The sequence below is a fragment of the Triticum urartu genome, chromosome 1 (assembly GCF_003073215.2).
Source record: "Triticum urartu cultivar G1812 chromosome 1, Tu2.1, whole genome shotgun sequence".
NCBI classification, from domain to species: Eukaryota; Viridiplantae; Streptophyta; class Magnoliopsida; order Poales; family Poaceae; genus Triticum; species Triticum urartu.
Genome location: NC_053022.1, coordinates 338938023 through 338956172, shown reverse-complemented (window position 1 = coordinate 338956172; position 18150 = coordinate 338938023). Strand labels below are relative to the sequence as shown.

Below are 18150 nucleotides of genomic sequence, written 5' to 3'. Positions count from 1 at the left end.
GAGAAAACCGAGTAACTTTCTGCCAGGAACCCCGAATGTGCATTTTGATGGATTAAGCTTGATATCAAACCTTCTGAGGTTGGCAAAGGTTTCAGCAAGGTCAGTCAGTAGGTCGGAACCCTTCCATGACTTGACCACAATATCATCCATGTACGCCTCCACATTCCGACTGATTTGGGTGAGCAAACACTTCTGAATCATCCTCATGAATGTGGCTTTGGCATTCTTGAGGCCGAATGGCATGGTAACATAACAGAAGCACCCGAATGGAGTGATGAAAGTTGTTTTGATCTCGTCAGGCCCATACAGATGGATCTGATGGTACCCGGAATAGGCATCTAAAAAAGACAGTCGCTCACATCCCACAGTCGAGTCGACTATCTAGTCAATGCGGGGGAGAGGAAAATGATCTTTCGGGCAGGCCCAATTGATATGTTTAAAGTCAATGCACATGCGAAGTGACTTATCCTTCTTGGGGACCATGACAACATTGGCGAGCCACTCGGAGTGGTAGATTTCTCGGATGAACTCCGCCGCTAAGAGCTGAGCCACCTCTTCGCCAATGGCCTTTCTCTTCTGGACGGCGGACCGTCGGAGATGTTCCTTGACAGGTTTTACTTTTGAGTCGACTCTTAGGCGGTGCTCAGCCAGCTCCCTGGGAACACCCAGCATGTCAGAGGGCTTCCATGCGAAAATGTCCCAGTTCTCACAGAGGAACCGGATGAGCGCTTCTTCCTATTTGGAGTCGAGTGTTGTCGAGATATGAGTTGGAGCAGCGCTGGGGTCGGTCGGGTGGATGTGAGGTGTCTTCGTATCGCCAGACGACTGGAAAGCTTATTCTGGAGCAGGCTTCTTGGCTCGCAACAAATCACTCGGGTCTGCAGTCTTCTGGTAGTCCTGCAACTCCACCACTGCCATCTGAGCATCGGCGATCTTTGAACCTTTCTGAAAACATTCTTCCGCTTTCTTCCGATTGCCCGTAATAGTGATCACACCTTTGGGGCCAGGCATCTTCAATTTGAGATACACATAACACGGTCGGGCCATGAAGCGTGCATAAGCCAGCCTGCCCAAAATAGCGTGGTAGGCACTCTGGAAGTCTACAACTTCAAATGTCAACTTCTCTTTGCGGTAATTCTTGGAATCACCAAAAACCACATCAAGAGCAATCTGGCCGAGTGATTCAGCCTTCTTCCCAGGAATGACTCCATGGAAACTCATGTTGCTGGCACTGAGTCTAGACATCGGAATGCCCATCCCTTTCAATGTCTCAGCATACAATATGTTCAAACCACTGCCACCATCCATCAAGACTTTGGTCAGTCGAGTGCCTTCAACCACTGGGTCGACCACCAGAGCTTGCCTCCCAGGGGTGGCAATATGCGTTGGGTGATCGGACTGGTCGAACGTGATGGCAGTCTGGGACCATTTCAAATAACTTGGTGTCGCCGAAGCGACCATATTCACCTCTCGGTTAATAACTTTTAGTCGACTTTTGCTTTCAACATTGGCAAAAATCATCAGAGTGGAATTGACCTGAGGGTATCCATCGTCACTGTCTTCTTTGTCCTCGACCTTGTCCGACTCCTTTTCCTTACCTTTGGGCTGCTTGCCCTGGAACTGCTGGATCAAGAGTCGACACTGTCGAGTGGTATGTTTCAGGTAAATGAAATTACCCTCTTTATCTTTCTTTGTGTGGACGAGACATGGTAAGTCCAACACATCATTTCCGTCCTGGTCTTTAACCTTTTTGGGGTTCCAAGGTCCTTTAGGTTTCCCTTTAAGCTTTCCTTGGGTTAAAGCCAAGGCTTCCCCGGGAGCCGCTGGCTCAGCTTTCAGCTTCTGTTTCCGATTGGAATTTCCTCCGGTTTCTTGGGCGACTGACTTGAGCTTGCCACTCCTGAGTCGATCCTCATCTTCACCATTAGCGTACTTGGTGGCAATCTCCATCATCCGATTCAGGGACATATCTTCGGTTCGACCGAATTTCAAATTCAGTTCTCTGTACTTGGCGCCTTCCTTGAAGGCACAAACTGCTTGGTGGTCAGGCACATTCTCCACCGAGTGATGTAACGTGATCCACCTCTCGATGTAATCCCTCAAAGTTTCATTCGGCTTCTGCATGCAAGACCGCAGTTCCATCAGCCCTGCCGGTCGCTTGCATGTGCCTTCAAATGTGGTGACGAACACTCGGGAGAGATCTTCCCAAGTGTAAATGCTGCTAGGCGCTAACTGGTTCAGCCACGCTCTGGCCGAGCCCTCCAACATGAGAGGCAGGTGCTTCATGGCCACTTCATCATTGCCGCCGCCAATCTGGACGGCCACTCGGTAGTCCTCAAGCCAAGTATCGGGCTTGGACTCACCAGTGAACTTACTGACTCCAGTCGCCAACCTGAAGTTGGGAGGAATCACAGCGGCCCTGATGGCTCTACTAAAGCACTCTGGCCCCGAAACATGTACTCTGCTGCTGGTAGGTGCATCTCTGTCGTGACCTTCTCGGTGAGCCCTGTTCCTGTCGACCAAACCTTGGACGAGAATGGATCTCGCATCAAAGCCTGGCCCTCTGGGGTCGACTGGAATCCTTCGCCCACCACTATGAGGGCGCCTGTCATCCTACTGGCGAGGCACATACGACCCGCTCCTCGGGGGAGGCGTGGGCACTCGACGTCGACCGTCATGATCGACTCGGTGATCATACTGCTCATGGTTCCCATACTGGTCACGCCGGTCTCCACGTCCCTCACGCCTCGGGCGATCTCGGGCTGTGAGCCGACTGGACTGTGTCCGCAGCAACGGATCTGCTGTGAATCCTGTTCCGCAACTGAGAAACAGCGGAATTCTGGTATCCTGCTGCCCGGAGTAACGCTCTGATCTGTAGCAAGCCTCTGCCAGCCTCCAACTGGGAAGGCTGAATCGACTCCGCTATACGGGCCGCAGCTGCTAAATTCTGAATCGGAGTTCGATATACCTGCGGGGGCGGGAAGAGCTGACGTCGACTGGATTCGGGAACCCGTTGTCGCGCACGCTCGTCGAGTGCTCGCTGGAGGTTCTCCAGTCGAGTGCGCTCGGCCAAGTTTGCCAGGCGCGCGTCTTCCAAGGCGCGAGCCTCGGGGGTTTCTCCAACGATAGGAGTGTGTAGTGCATCCACGTTCCGGCGGCGAAGTTCTTCTCTCTACAGCGACGTGAGAGGCTCGGGAAGATACTCCGGGACGCGACGGGTCGCCTCCACCCACGCCTCCGTCGGTGCGGGGAAAACCGGGAGGACTGGGCGGTCCATCGACCATCAGAACCTCCGCCGCCGGATCGCTGCTGTCGCACTCGGATGCGGTCTCTGCGGAGCCAGTCGACGAGTCAAACAGGCCGTAGAGGGATTCGTCGGGCTCGATCGCCGCGACTTGAGGGGTGGCCGACTGACGTGCCACCGCGTGTCTCACCCACCGCTGAAGTCTCGACCGACCGGAGCGCTTGCGCCGGCGGGAGACGGGGAGGGAGGACAACACAGGAGCCAACCGGTAGGGGGTCGACGGTTGCCGCAGGAGAACGCCGTGGACACACGCGCTAAAGTGTGTTGCCCCACGAACAGGGAGTGCGTCCACGTCGAGCGGAGCCTCCTGGAGCCAAGCAGAGTCGTCGACGATGAACGTGAGCGCACCGAGACGGATCTCGCGGCCCTCCACCAAAACTCCACCGAAAACCATGATGATTCGGGTCGGAAAAGGTCGCAACTCCTCCAAAAAACGCTAAAACACCAGCCCCACGGTGGGCGCCAACTGTCGTGGTTCCAAGTCTGACAGTAGTGTAGGGGGGGGGGTAATATGGAGAGGCAAGATCTTAGCTATGGAGAAGTTGTAAGAACGCAAGGTTTATGAGTTCAGGCCCTTCTCGGAGGAAGTAATAGCCCTACGTCTCGGAGCCCGGAGGCAGACGACTGGATTATGAGAGTATGAATTACAGGGGTGCGAACCCTTTACACTGAGGAGGGGGGTGGCTTATATAGAGTCCGCCAGACCCCTCCGGCCCTTAGTTATGCAGGGTTTTAAGTACATTAAGGTCGGGCGTTACTGTTAACGCCCCTAATAAAGTGCTATGATGACCATAAAAGCTACTTAATGACCGACCGTTAGCGTGCGGAGTGACTTTAGGTCTCCTGGCCGTCGGGTGGTTGGATCTTGGTCGAGTGGTTGCTTCTTGGTCGAGTGTCTTCGAGTCCGTCGAGTGAAACACCGCCAAGTCGATTGAAATGTGATTTCTTCTGGAGGTGTCCTTGGGTAGGTCAGTTTGGACAGGTCCATGACCCTACCCTAGGTACATAGCTTCATCGGTAACCATTTACGACGAGCTCTTTGTCACCTCCATAAACGAGAAACATATCCTTCGTCCTTTTGAGGTATTTCAGGATGTTCTTGACCATTGTCCAGTGATCCACTCCTGGATTACTTTGGTACCTCCCTGCTAAACTAATAGCAAGGCACACATCAGGTCTGGTACACAGCATTGCATACATGATAGAGCCTATGGCTGAAGCATAGGGAACATCTTTCATTTTTCTCTCTATCTTCTGCAGTGGTCGGTCATTGAGTCTTACTCAACTTCACACCTTGTAACACAGGCAAGAACCCTTTCTTTGCTTGATCCATTTTGAACTTCTTCAAAACTTTGTCAAGGTATGTGCTTTGTGAAAGTCCAATTAAGCGTCTCGATCTATCTCTATAGATCTTGATGCCCAATATATAAGCAGCTTCACCGAGGTCTTTCATTGAAAAACTCTTATTCAAATATCCTTTCACGCTATCCAGAAATTCTATATCATTTCCAATCAATAATATGTCATCCACATATAATATCAGAAATGCTACAGAGCTCCCACTCACTTTCTTGTAAATATAGGCTTCTCCAAAAGTCTGTATAAAACCATATGCTTTAATCACACTATCAAAACGTTTATTCCAACTCCGAGAGGCTTGCACCAGTCCATAAATGGATCGTTGGAGCTTGCACACTTTGTTAGCTCCCTTTGGATCGACAAAACCTTCCGGTTGCATCATATACAACTCTTCTTCCAGAAATCCATTCAGGAATGCAGTTTTGACATCCATTTGCCAAATTTCATAATCACAAAATGCAGCAATTGCTAACATGATTCGGACAGACTTAAGCATCGCTACGGGTGAGAAAGTCTCATCGTAGCTAATCCCTTGAACTTGTCAAAAACCTTTTGCAACAAGTCGAGCTTTATAGACAGTAACATTACCATCAGCGTCAGTCTTCTTATTGAAGATCCATTTATTTTCAATGGCTTGCCAATCATCGGGCAAGTCAACCAAAGTCCATACTTTGTTCTCATACATGGATCCCATCTCAAATTTCATGGCCTCAAGCCATTTTGCGGAATCTGGGCTCACCATCGCTTCTTCATAGTTCGTAGGTTCGTCATGGTCTTGCAACATAACCTCCAGAACAGGATTACCGTACCACTCTGGTGCGGATCTCACTCTGGTTGACCTACGAGGTTCAGTAACAACTTGATCTGAAGTTTCATGATCATCATCATTAACTTCCTCACTAATTGGTGTTGGTGTCACAGGAACCGGTTTCTGTGATGAACTACTTTCCAATAAGGGAGCAGGTACAGTTACCTCATCAAGTTCTACTTTCCTCCCACTCACTTCTTTCGAGAGAAACTCCTTCTCTAGAAAGGATCCATATTTAGCAACAAACATTTTGCCTTCAGATCTGTGATAGAAGGTGTACCCAACAGTTTCCTTTGGGTATATTATGAAGACACATTTCTCCGATTTGGGTTCGAGCTTATCAGGTTGAAGCTTTTTCACATAAGCATCGCAGCCCCAAACTTTAAGAAACGACAACTTTGGTTTCTTGCCAAACCATAGTTCATAAGGCGTCGTCTCAACGGATTTTGATGGTGCCCTATTTAACGTGAATGCAGCCGTCTCTAAAGCATAACCCGAAAATGATAGCGGTAAATCAGTAAGAGACATCATAGATCGCACCATATCTATTAAAGTACGATTACGACTTTTGGACACACCATTACGTTGTGGTGTTCCGGGTGGCGTGAGTTGTGAAACTATTCTGTATTGTTTTAAATGAAGACCAAACTCATCAATCAAATATTCTCCTCCACAATCAGATCGTAGAAACTTTATTTTCTTGTTACGATGATTTTCAACTTCACTCTGAAATTCTTTGAACTTTTCAAATGTTTCAGATTTATGTTTCATTAAGTAGGTATACCCATATCTGCTTAAATTATCTATGAAGGTGAGAAAATAACGATACCCGCCGCGAGCTTCAACATTCATCGGACCACATACATCTGTATGTATGATTTCCAACAAATCTGTTGCTCGCTCCATAGTTCCGGAGAACGGTGTTTTAGTCATCTTGCCCATGAGGCATGGTTCACAAGTACCAAGTGATTCATAATCAAGTGGTTCCAAAAGTCCATCAATATGGAGTTTCTTCATGCGCTTTACACCAATATGACCTAAATGGCAGTGCCACAAATAAGTTGCACTATCATTATCAACTCTGCATCTTTTGGCTTCAATATTATGAATATGTGTATCACTACTATCGAGACTCAATAAGAATAGACCACTCTTCAAGGGTGCATGACCATACAGATATTACTCATATAAATAGAACAACCATTATTCTATGATTTAAATGAATAATCGTCTCACATCAAACAAGATCCAGATATAATGTTCATGCTCAACGTTGGCACCAAATAACAATTATTCAGGTCTAAAACTAATCCCGAAGGTAGATGTAGAGGTAGCGTGCTGACTGCGATCACATCGACTTTGGAACCATTTCCCACGTGCATCGTCACCTCGTCCTTAGCCAATCTTCGCTTAATCCATAGTCCCCGTTTCGAGTTGCAAATATTAGCAACAGAACTAGTATCAAATACCCAGGTGCTACTGCGAGCATTAGTAAGGTACACATCAATAACATGTATATCACATATACCTTTGTTCACCCTGTCATCCTTCTTATCCACCAAATACTTGGGGCAGTTCCGCTTTCAGTGACCAGTCTGTTTGCAGTAGAAGCACTCAGTTTCAGGCTTAGGTCCAGACTTGGGTTTCTTCTCTTGAGCAGCAACTTGTTTGCCGTTCTTCTTGAAGTTCCCCTTCTTCTTCTTCCCTTTACCTTTTTTCTTGAAACTAGTGGTCTTGTTGACCATCAACACTTGATGCTCCTTTTTGATTTCTACCTTCGCAGCCTTTAGCATCCCGAAGAGCTCGGGAATTGTCTTATCCATCCCTTGCATATTATAGTTCATCACGAAGCTTTTGTAGCTTGGTGGCAGTGATTGAAGAACTATTCTCCTCCATCTTGCAGCTATAGAACTTATTGGAGACTTCATATCTCTTAATCCGGGCATTTGCTTGAAATATTAACTTCAACTCCTAGAACATCTCATATGCTCCATGACGTTCAAAACATCGTTAAAGTCTCGATTCTAAGCCGTAAAGCATGGCACACTGAACTATCGAGTAGTCATCAGCTTTACTCTGCCAAATGTTCTTAACGTCATCAGCAACATCTGCAGAAGGCCTGGCACCCAGCGGTGCTTCCAGGACATAATTCTTCTGTGTTGCAATGAGGATAATCCTCAATTTATGGACCCAGTCCGTGTAATTTCTACCATCATCTTTCAACTTTGCTTTCTCAAGGAATGCATTAAAATTCAACGGAACAACATCACAGGCCATCTATCTACAATAACATAGACAAGAAAAATACTATCAGGTACTAAGTTCATGATAAATTTAAGTTCAATTAATCATATTACTTAAGAACTCCCACTTAGATAGACATCCCTCTAATCATCTAAGTGATCACGTGATCCATATCAACTAAACCATAACCGATCATCACGTGAAATGGAGTAGTTTTCAATGGTGAACATCACTATGTTGATCATATCTACTATATGATTCACGCTCGACCTTTCGGTCTCAGTGTTCCGAGGCCATATCTACATATGCTAGGCTCGTCAAGTTTAACCCGAGTATTCTGCGTGTGTGAAACTGTCTTACACCCGTTGTAGATGAACGTTGAGCTTATCACACCCGATCATCACGTGGTGTCTTGGCACGACGAACTTTGGCAACGGTGCATATATACTCACGGAGAACACTTTTATCTTGAAATTTAGTGAGAGATCATCTTATAATGCTACCGTCAAACAAAGCAGAATAAGATGCATAAAGGATAAGCATCACATGCAATCAATATAAGTGATATGATATGGCCATCATCATCTTGTGCCTTTGATCTCCATCTCCAAAGCACCGTCATGATCACCATCATCACCAGCACAACACCTTGATCTCCATCGTAGCATCGTTGTCGTCTTGCCAACTATTGCTTCTACGACTATCACTACCGCTTAGTGATAAAGTGAAGCAATTACAGGGCGATTGCATTGCATATAATAAAGCGACAACCATATGGCTCCTGCCAGTTGCCGATAACTCCGTTACAAAACATGATCATATCATACAGTAAATATAGTATTATGTCTTGACCATATCACATCGCAACATGCCCTGCAAAAACAAGTTAGACGTCCTCTACTTTGTTGTTGCAAGTTTTACATGGCTGCTATGGGCTGAGCAAGAACCGTTCTTACCTACGCATCAAAACCACAACGATAGTTCGTCAAGTTAGTGATGTTTTAACCTTCTCAAGGACCGGGCGTAGCCGCACTCAGTTCAACTAAAGTTGGAGAAACTGACACCCGCTAGCCATCTATGTGCAAAGCACGTCGGTAGAACCAGTCTCGCGTAAGCGTACGCGCAATGTCGGTCCGGAACGTTTCATCCAACAATACAGCCAAACCAAAGTATGACATGCTGGTAAGCAGTATGACTTGTATCGCCCACAACTCACTTGTGTTCTACTCGTGCATATAACATCTACGCATAAACCTGGCTCGGATGCCACTGTTGGGGAACATAGTAATTTCAAAAAAAAATCCTACGCACACACAGGATCATGGTGATGCATAGCAACGAGAGGGGAAAGTGTGTCTACGTACCCTCGTAGACCGAATGCGGAAGCGTTAGCACAACGCGGTTGATGTAGTCGTACGTCTTCACGATCCGACCAATCCAAGTATCGAACGCACGGCACCTCCGAGTTCTGCACATGTTCAACTCGATGACATCCCGCAAGCTTCGATCCAGCAAAGCTTCACGGGAGAGTTTCGTCAGCACGACGGCGTGGTGATGGTGATGATGATGCTACCGACGCAGGGCTTCGCCTAAGCACCGCTACGATATAATCGAGGTGGATTATGGTGGAGGGGGGCACCGCACACGGCTAAGAGATCAATGATCAATTGTTGTGTCTATGGGGTGCCCCCTGCCCCCGTATCTAAAGGAGCAAGGGGAAGGAGGCGGCTGGCCAGGGAGAGGCGCGCCAAGGGGGAGTCCTACTCCCACTAGGAGTAGGACTCCTCCGAGAGGGGGAGGGAAAGGGAGAGGAGGAGAAGGAAAGAGGGGGCCAGCCCCCCTTGCCCAAAACCAATTCGGTTTGGGCCTTGGGGGCGCGCCCCACACTCCCCTTGCTGCCCTCTATTTCCACTAAGGCCCATGTAGGCCCATTAAGCCCCCGGGGGGTTCTGGTAACCCCCGGTACTCCGGTATATGTCCGAAACATTTCGAAACCTTTCCGGTGTCCGAACATAGTCGTCCAATATATCGATCTTTACGTCTCGACCATTTCGAGACTCCTCATCATGTCCGTGATCATAGCCGGGACTTCGAACTACCTTAGGTACATCAAAACACAAAAACTCATAATACCGATCATCACCGAACTTTAAGCATGCGGACCCTACGGGTTCGAGAACTATGTAGACATGACCAAGACACGTCTCTAGTCAACAACCAATAGCGGAACCTGGATGCCCATATTGGCTCCCACATATTCTATGAAGATCTTTATCGGTGATGTCTACTACACAACCTTATTCTTGTAGACGTTGTTGGGCCTCCAAGTGCAGAGGTTTGTAGGACATTAGCAAATTTCCCTCAAGTGGATGACCTAAGGTTTATCAATCCATAGGAGGCGTAGGATGAAGATGGTCTCTCTCAAGCAACCCTGCAACCAAATAACAAAGAGTATCTTGTGTCCCCAACACACCCGATACAATGGTAAATTGTATAGGTGCACTAGTTCGGCGAAGAGATGGTGATACAAGTGGTATATGGATGGTAGATAGTAGTTTTTGTAATCTGAAAATATAAAAACAGCAAGGTAACTAATGATAAAAGTGAGCGTAAACGGTATTGCAATGTGTGGAAACAAGGCCTAGGGTTCATACTTTCGCTAGTGTAAGTTCCCTCAACAACAATAACATAATTGGATCATATAACTATCCCTCAACATGCAACAAAGAGTCACTCCAAAGTCACTAATAGCGGAGAACGAACGAAGAGATTATGGTAGGGTACGAAACCACCTCAAAGTTATTCTTTCCAATCAATCCGTTGGGCTATTCCTATAAGTGTCACAAACAGCTCTAGAGTTCGTACTAGAATAACACCTTAAGACACAAATCAACCAAAACCCTAATGTCACCTAGATACTCCAATGTCACCTCAAGTATCCGTGGGTATGATTATACGATATGCACCACACAATCTCAGATTCATCTATTCAAACAACACAAAGGACCTCAAAGAGTGCCCCAAAGTTCCTACCAGAGAATCACGACGAAAACGTGTGCCAACCCCTATGCATAGGTTCATGGGAGGAACCTGCAAGTTGATCACCAAAACATACATCAAGTGAATCACTTGGTATCCCATTGTCACCACAGATACGCACGGCAGGACATACATCAAGTGTTCTCAAATCTTTAAAGACTCAATCCGATAAGATAACTAAAAGGGGAAACTCAATTCATTACAAGAGAGTAGAGGGGAGAAGAAACATCATAGGATCCAAATATAATAGAAAAGCTCACGATACATCAAGATCGTATCACCTCAAGAACACGAGAGAGAGAGAGAGAGATCAGACACATAGCTACTGGTACATACCCTCAACCCCGAGGGAGAACTACTCCCTCCTCGTCATGGAGAGCACCAGGATGATGAAAATGGCCACCGGAGAAGGATTGCCCCCTCCTGAAGGGTGCCAGAACGGGTCTAGATTGACTTTCGGTGGCTACGGAGGCTTCTGGCGGTGGAACTCCCGATCTATTGCCCGTTCTGGAAGTTTTAGGTTATGTAGGTATATATGGGTGCAGGAGGTACGTCGGAGGAGCCACGGGGGCCCCACGAGGCAGGGGGGCGCCCTAGGGGGGCGCCCCCACCCTCGTGAGCACCTCCTGTATCTCCTGACGTGGAGTCCAAGTCTATCTGGTGGCTTTCATTCCAAAAATAACTTCTCCAGTTGATTTCGTTCCGTTTCGACTCCGTTTGATATTCCTTTTCTTTGAAACACTGAAATAGGCATAAAACAGCAAATCTGGGCTGGGCCTCCGGTTAATAGGTTAGTCCCAAAAATAATATAAAAGTGGAAAATAAATCCCAATATTGCCCAAAACAGTAGATAATATAGCATGGAGCAATCAAAAATTATAGATACGTTGGAGACGTATCAATCGGTCAAACCGCATAACACCATACGTTGTTCCCTTTGTCATCGGTATGTTACTTGCCCGAGATTCGATCGTCGGTATCTCAATACCTAGTTCAATCTCGTTACCGGAAAGTCTCTTTACTCGTTCCGTAATACATCATCTCGCAACTAACTCATTAGTTACAATGCTTGCAAGGCTTATAGTGATGTGCATTACCGAGTGGGCCCAGAGATACCTCTCTGACAATCGGAGTGACAAATCCTAATCTCGAAATACACCAACTCAACAAGTACCTTCGGAGACACCTGTAGAGCACCTTTATAATCACCCAGTTACGTTTTGACGTTTGGTAGCACACAAAGTGTTCCTCCGGTAAACGGGAGTTGCATAATCTCATAGTCATAGGAACATATATAAGTCATGAAGAAAGCAATAGTAACATACTAAACGATCAAGTGCTAAGCTAACGGAATGGGTCAAGCCAATCACATCATTCTCCTAATGATGTGATCTTGTTAATCAAATGACAACTCATGTCTATGGCTAGGAAACATAACCATCTTTGATCAACGAGCTAGTCAAGTAGAGGCATACTAGTGACACTCTGTTTGTCTATGTATTCACACATGTATCATGTTTCCGGTTAATACAATTCTAGCATGAATAATAAACATTTATCATGATATAAGGAAATGCATAATAACTTTATTATTGCCACTAGGGCATATTTCCTTCAGCCCCCCCCACCCCCGGTGGGGATTCCGAATAGAACTAGGGGAGGGGGCGCGACCCCCCTTTCCCTCCCCCTTCCTTCTTCCCCTTCCACCAAGTGGAATCCTACTAGGACTTGGAGTCCTAGTAGGACTCCTCTCTCCTGGCGCGCCCTACAGGGTCCGGCCGGCCTCCCCCTCTCCTCCTTTATATACGGAGGCAGGGGCACCCTAGAACACACAAGATCATTTGTCTTAGCCGTGTGCGGTGCCCCCCTCCACAATTTACCACCTTGGTCATATTGTCGTAGTGCTTATGCAAAGCCCTGCGCGGATCACATCATCAACACCGTCACCACGCCTTCGTGCTGATGGAACTCTCCCTCGTCCTCAACTGGATCAAGAACTCGAGGGACGTCATCGTGCTGAACGTGTGCAGAACACGGAGGTGCCATACATTCGGTACTTGGATCGGTTGGATCGTGAAGACATTCGACTACATCAATCACGCTACTAAACGCTTCTGCTTTCGATCTACGAGGGTATGTGGACACACTCTCCCGTCTCGTTGCTATGCATCTCCTAGATACATCTTGCGTGATCCTAGGATTTTTTTTTTGAAATACCGTGTTCCCCAACATATGTTGTCATACCCTTCTTGTGAAAGAGAGAACACAAATCATTCCACTCCATTCCAACTGCCACAAGTTCAAGTCGACGATCGATCAATCAAGAGAGAGAGAGAGAGAGACGAGTCCAAGGGAAAAAGGGAAATAAGTGTCGGGTAGTTCCTATAATACCTTTTGATTCTTAGATCCCAATACCCATAAATTCATCTCTTTTGCCACAATTCTATTCCTTGCAAGAGATAGATAGAGATATACCATGGGGTTATCGGGGAGAGCTTTGGTTAAATAGCTTTTCAGGATTTTTATTATAACAAATGCCTTCACTTCGTTTTTTACTCTTGGAGGGTCTGCATCTTCTAAATGGTTAGGATTCACTTGAGAGCCTTGATAATCCATGAGTGTAGGGGGGCTATTGTAGCCCTTTTTGACAAGAGTGTCGAACCCAACGAGGAGTGAAAGGAGTTGGTTGATGGAAACTAGTAAGGAATCACTTTGTTACAAGTTGCCCAGTCTTTAATTATGCCAAGCAAGCGGTTGTATTACTTATGGGAATCAAATCGCTCTCGAGGACACTTGAGAATTTCACCAAGTTTTGTTTTCATCTAGTTCCATTGAGTTAACTTTCATTGCCTTGGTAATTTTTGTGTCGTGGAACCTATATTAATGTGTTGTTCCTACTTGAACAACATGCATACTTATGATTATACCCTCGAGCCTCGATGCAAGTATTCAGAGATACAAGAATAGTAGTTAAGATAACATCTAACCATAGCATAAAACTTTAGTGTTCCAACAATCCCTTATAAAACAGTTCAAAAACTTAGGGTTCAGTAATTTCTATCACTACAAACACCGATCGTAGACAAACTAATCACAAAGTGCTCTCCTATAGGACCATAATGGTTAAGTGATATGTGTTCGCACATCACAATAGAGAATCACACTAATATCAAAACATTGAACTTTACTCAACTTCACATGATTAGTAGCAACGAGGTTTCTCCCATGTCCTCAAGAACATAAAGGACTACTCACAAGGCATCATATGATGATATGGGTCATGATTAGTGAGGGTAATGAAATGATTAACAAACTGAACATGCAAATATCTCACCAATTAAACCTCTAAGCATTAACTACAAGTAGTAATCAACACTAGAAAGTAATCTTATTAACAGATCAGAGGTATAAGCTCATAGGTTGAAAAGTAGGGGGAGACAAAGGTGCTGGAGATGATGGCGCTGATAAAGATGTTGGTGGATATGATGATACCAATGATGAATGGAGTGTTGGTGATGACAGTGACTTTGATTTGCTCCTTCTGGGACGATGGAATTCTGACAGATCAAACTACCAGAGGTCAAAAGTGCTTCACCTCTATTCCTTCTTGGAGACGGCGCATGAAAAAATCCCGTAAAATCAAGATGGAGTTTTTAGGGTAATATATGGCCAAGGAGCCCAAGAGCACCTGGGGACATGTGTGTGGTCCCCATGTGCCCTTGGCTCGCAACCGAGGGGGTGCCTGCAAGCTGGGGCTGCATGATCCCCCTAGGCACCTCGTCAGCAGGTGCCAGGCATCCCTGGTTCTCCTCCCATGAGAAAAATACAAAAAAATAATTTTATTTAATTTTTTGGTTTTCAGTCCTTATTTTGCTCCTTTTGTGCAGCTTTCTAGAAATTTCCTCTCCCGGTGAAATCTGCAAATTAAGAGCAAAAAGACATTAGAATGGTGCCAATATGTGAAATTTTCATTAATAAAGATCAATTTGTGATAAGAAATAGTGATGCAAAATGAACGCATCAAGCCTTCGTCATCTACAATTGAAGGACTCGGGAGTTTATGATGGTCTGCCTACTTTGTGAAGATCTATCCTTATCCTTAGTGAGGCTTCTTGGTGCAAACCATGGTGGAATAGGTTAATTGTGCTCGGTGGGCCGCTTGGGGGTGACCCAATCGAGATCCTTGTGATCTTAAAAACCATTTGGTTCAAAGTCTCCATCAACATGGAGTAGGATTAAATCAACTATCTGAACCATAGGAAGAACACTGTCAACCCCCCTTGTGCTTGAATCCACTAAACTTAACCTTTAATTTTTTTCCAAGTTACTTTATTCCGCTGCCATACTTTGTTAACTTGTTTCTTTAGTCCTAAGGATCAACTAGAAATAGTTGCTTTAAAACTGTCAACCCAAAACTTGAAAAAGTTTTTGGTAGGACTATTCACCCCATTTAGTTCTTAGACCTTGATCCCAATAATAGTTCTTGTTTTTTCTTCATCTTGTGCAAGTTTTTTTCATTGCCTGTAGGGATTAGATCTTTGTGGTTAGGTTGATCGTGTCCGGCACGATCAGTAACATCTTCGGAGTTGGTTTAGTAACTAGGCAATATCGCCACACGTAGTAGTTGGTTCATCACAGTTGTCTATGCTTATGTCGACAAGTGTTTCTCATCAAAAGACTAGGACACCCGTACTACATTTTTTAGTTTGTTCTGTAATTTAGACTGTATATGCTTTTTCTACCTATCGTACCAAAAAGAAAGGAAAAATAGAATTAGGTCATGTACAGACTATTTTGAGCCAAGGAAACGGTCAAGCTCAACCGACTGAAAATTTGGCGTGCGTCGACCACCTCCGTGACTGTCCGATCAACTTTTAGTCGTGTGACGCACATCAACCCCACCACATACACGAGCTTTGCAATGTGGACCATGTTGTGCTCGGTTGCTTTCGCAACACGTCTATGTTGTGAACCAACAAGGTCGAGGGGAGAGCGGCGGCAGCTAGATCCTGCTGTGACAATGACATGGGTCCCCAGGGGCGAGGACAACACAACCAAATTGGGCACATCGGCTATGATCTACGGCGGTGGCCTCCGCGTCTCACACCCTTTCTCGTTATTTTCTTCAAATCGGGAGGGGCAGAGATAGCAGGCACTCAGGCAGTGGTGGCGAGCGATAGATCTTGGTCATCTGGTGGCGCGATCCCTTGCTCCACGGGTTTCTGGGGTGCAGTTGACGGGGTCGTCGTGGCGTGGTATTGGTGAAAGCATCATGTGCGAGGAGGCATGAGGAGAGGAGCCAGCGGCGAAGGGTGTTGTTGCGTTTACAACATACCACACATTGCAATGGTCGAAAATGTTTTGAAGGTTGCAATCACAAGTGCGACATGATCCATATTACAAAATTTCTGAGTGCATCATGGCTCATGTTGCAAACAACATGTCACAACTAAATGCTAACGCGGCCCAACAAGCGCAACATGGATCATGTTTTTTTGGGATGCAAGCAAACCCCAAAGCACATGTCTCATGTTACAAACTTCCTAGAGCAACATTATTTTTTCGAGAGTACTTAAAATGAGACCAACCCAAGAGTTAACATGCGTTGGTTTTTTTATAGAAAAAACTTCGCGAGCGCCGCGCACCAGAGTTGAGGCTCGAACGCGGACAGGTTGGTAGCTACTGGAACTGCCCGGCCAACGGGTCGACGTCCGGGAGCAACATTATTGATGTTGTCAATTCCGGAGCGGCTAACGCGGCACAGATCGATGGCTGTTGCCCGCCGGATTCAACTGCTGTGGAGCGGCCTATCCGATCCGCTTTTCACCTGACCGACGCTTAGCATGATCGTGATTCCATTTCAATCATAGGTAAAGCCCTCGCAAATCACGTTGGAGGTAATATTTTCCCCGGTAAAGCGATATAAATAGTACATGGCACGTACGGCGCTAAGCCGCTAAGCAACCACACCATGTGAGGCGAGCCTTGGATGCATAGTTTAAATCGATCGTTCTCCATTACTCCTTGAAGATGCCGAAGGTAAGGTTTGAGACGGAGATGCCGCCGTCGATGAGCAGGTTGTGGCCGCTCACGTAGCGCGCGTCATCGCAGGCGAGAAAGAGCACCGCGGCGGCGATGTCCTTGACCCGCAGTCCCACGCCCTTGAGGTTAGCAAAGGACTCCATGGCCATCTCGAACGCCTCGCCGTCCAGCCTAACGTAGCCCGTGGCCAGCGGCGTGGCAGCCGCCGCCGGGGAGATGCAGTTGACGCGGATCCCATGCTGGCCAAGCTCCGTCGCCGCGTTCTCCGTCAGCCCGACCAGGGCGCGCTTGGCGCACGTGTACGCGTGCGACGCCACGCCGCCCACCGCCGACGCCAGGCTCGACGTCCCGATGATGCAGCCTTGCCGCGCGGGCACCATGACCCGCGCCGCGTGCTTGGTACCCAGGAAGGGCCCCACGAGGTTGACGGCCAGCACGCGCTCGAAGTCCTCCTTGGTGCTGTCCCGGATGCTGTGGCACGCCGCGCCGCCGATGCCGGCGTTGTTGAACATGATGTCCAGCTTCCCGAACCTGGCGACGGTGTGATCGACGGCCGCCGCGACGTCCTCCTCTTTGGTGACGTCACACCGCACGTAGCTGGAGGCCGCCGGGCCGAGCTCCGCGCAGAGGCGCGCGCCGAGGTCGTCCTGGATGTCGGCGAGGACGACGCTGGCCCCGTGCTGCACGAACAGCCGCGCCGTGCACTCGCCGATGCCGCTCGCGCCGCCGGTGATCAGTGCCACCTTGCCGTCCAGCCTGCAACGTACGCACATGAAAAATAACCCTCACCTTCACGTAAGGCATAAGTGCGCCAATTACATGCATACGTAGCAAGTATCATTGTATCAACACGGTACAAAAACTGGAAAAGGTAGGCAACGTCTCGTACTTCCTTGCAGCGGCAGGAACGACATCAGAGCTGCTTGCCATGGGAGCTAACCTTGATTAACTTGTACTAGTATACTGCCCTGCGGTGACACAAAGCCCTCGTGACTCGTTTTATAGTACTAGGCTTTTTTTTTAAGGGTATAGTACTAGGCTTGTGGAGACGCACCACTGATTAAACGTGTTTAGTTTAGCACTAAACTAAACGGGCATCTCCAGGGTTCGATATTCGCCTCCCGAAAGTGTCGGGGAGCCTTGGACGTAGCGGAACTGTGAAGTGGCTCGTGCAACACGGACAACGATCGCCGACCAGTATCCCGAATAAGTCGCTCGCCGTCGTTTTTCCCTGTAATATCCACCGGGCGTTTCTATACCATTGCTTTTTGTTCGCCGGAAGACTGAGTTTGGAGGCCGGCCGGCCGGATATGTATATGCGCATGCATTGGCTTATGCGTGCGTACTTTTCTGG

General features: G+C 47.2%; 1 protein-coding gene across 1 annotated transcript; it reads right to left on the bottom strand.

Moving 5' to 3' along the window:
• Window positions 1-16621: 16621 nt before the first annotated feature.
• LOC125533186 (momilactone A synthase-like) lies at window positions 16622-17776 on the bottom strand. Its single transcript, XM_048696932.1, has 2 exons — window positions 17686-17776; window positions 16622-17552 (listed from the first exon to the last, which is right to left on the bottom strand). Exons 1-2 carry the CDS (start codon window positions 17724-17726, stop codon window positions 16772-16774), a joined length of 822 nt encoding a protein of 273 aa, XP_048552889.1. The 5' UTR covers window positions 17727-17776; the 3' UTR covers window positions 16622-16771.
• Window positions 17777-18150: the final 374 nt, after the last annotated feature.

Coding starts and splice junctions, on each gene's coding strand:
- LOC125533186 (XM_048696932.1), bottom strand. CDS start 17,726: ATGGCAAGCAGCTCTGATGTCGTTCCTGCCGCTGCAAGGAA. Junction 17,553..17,685: donor GTTCCTGCCGCTGCAAGGAA/GTACGAGACGTT, acceptor CGTACGTTGCAG/GCTGGACGGCAAGGTGGCAC.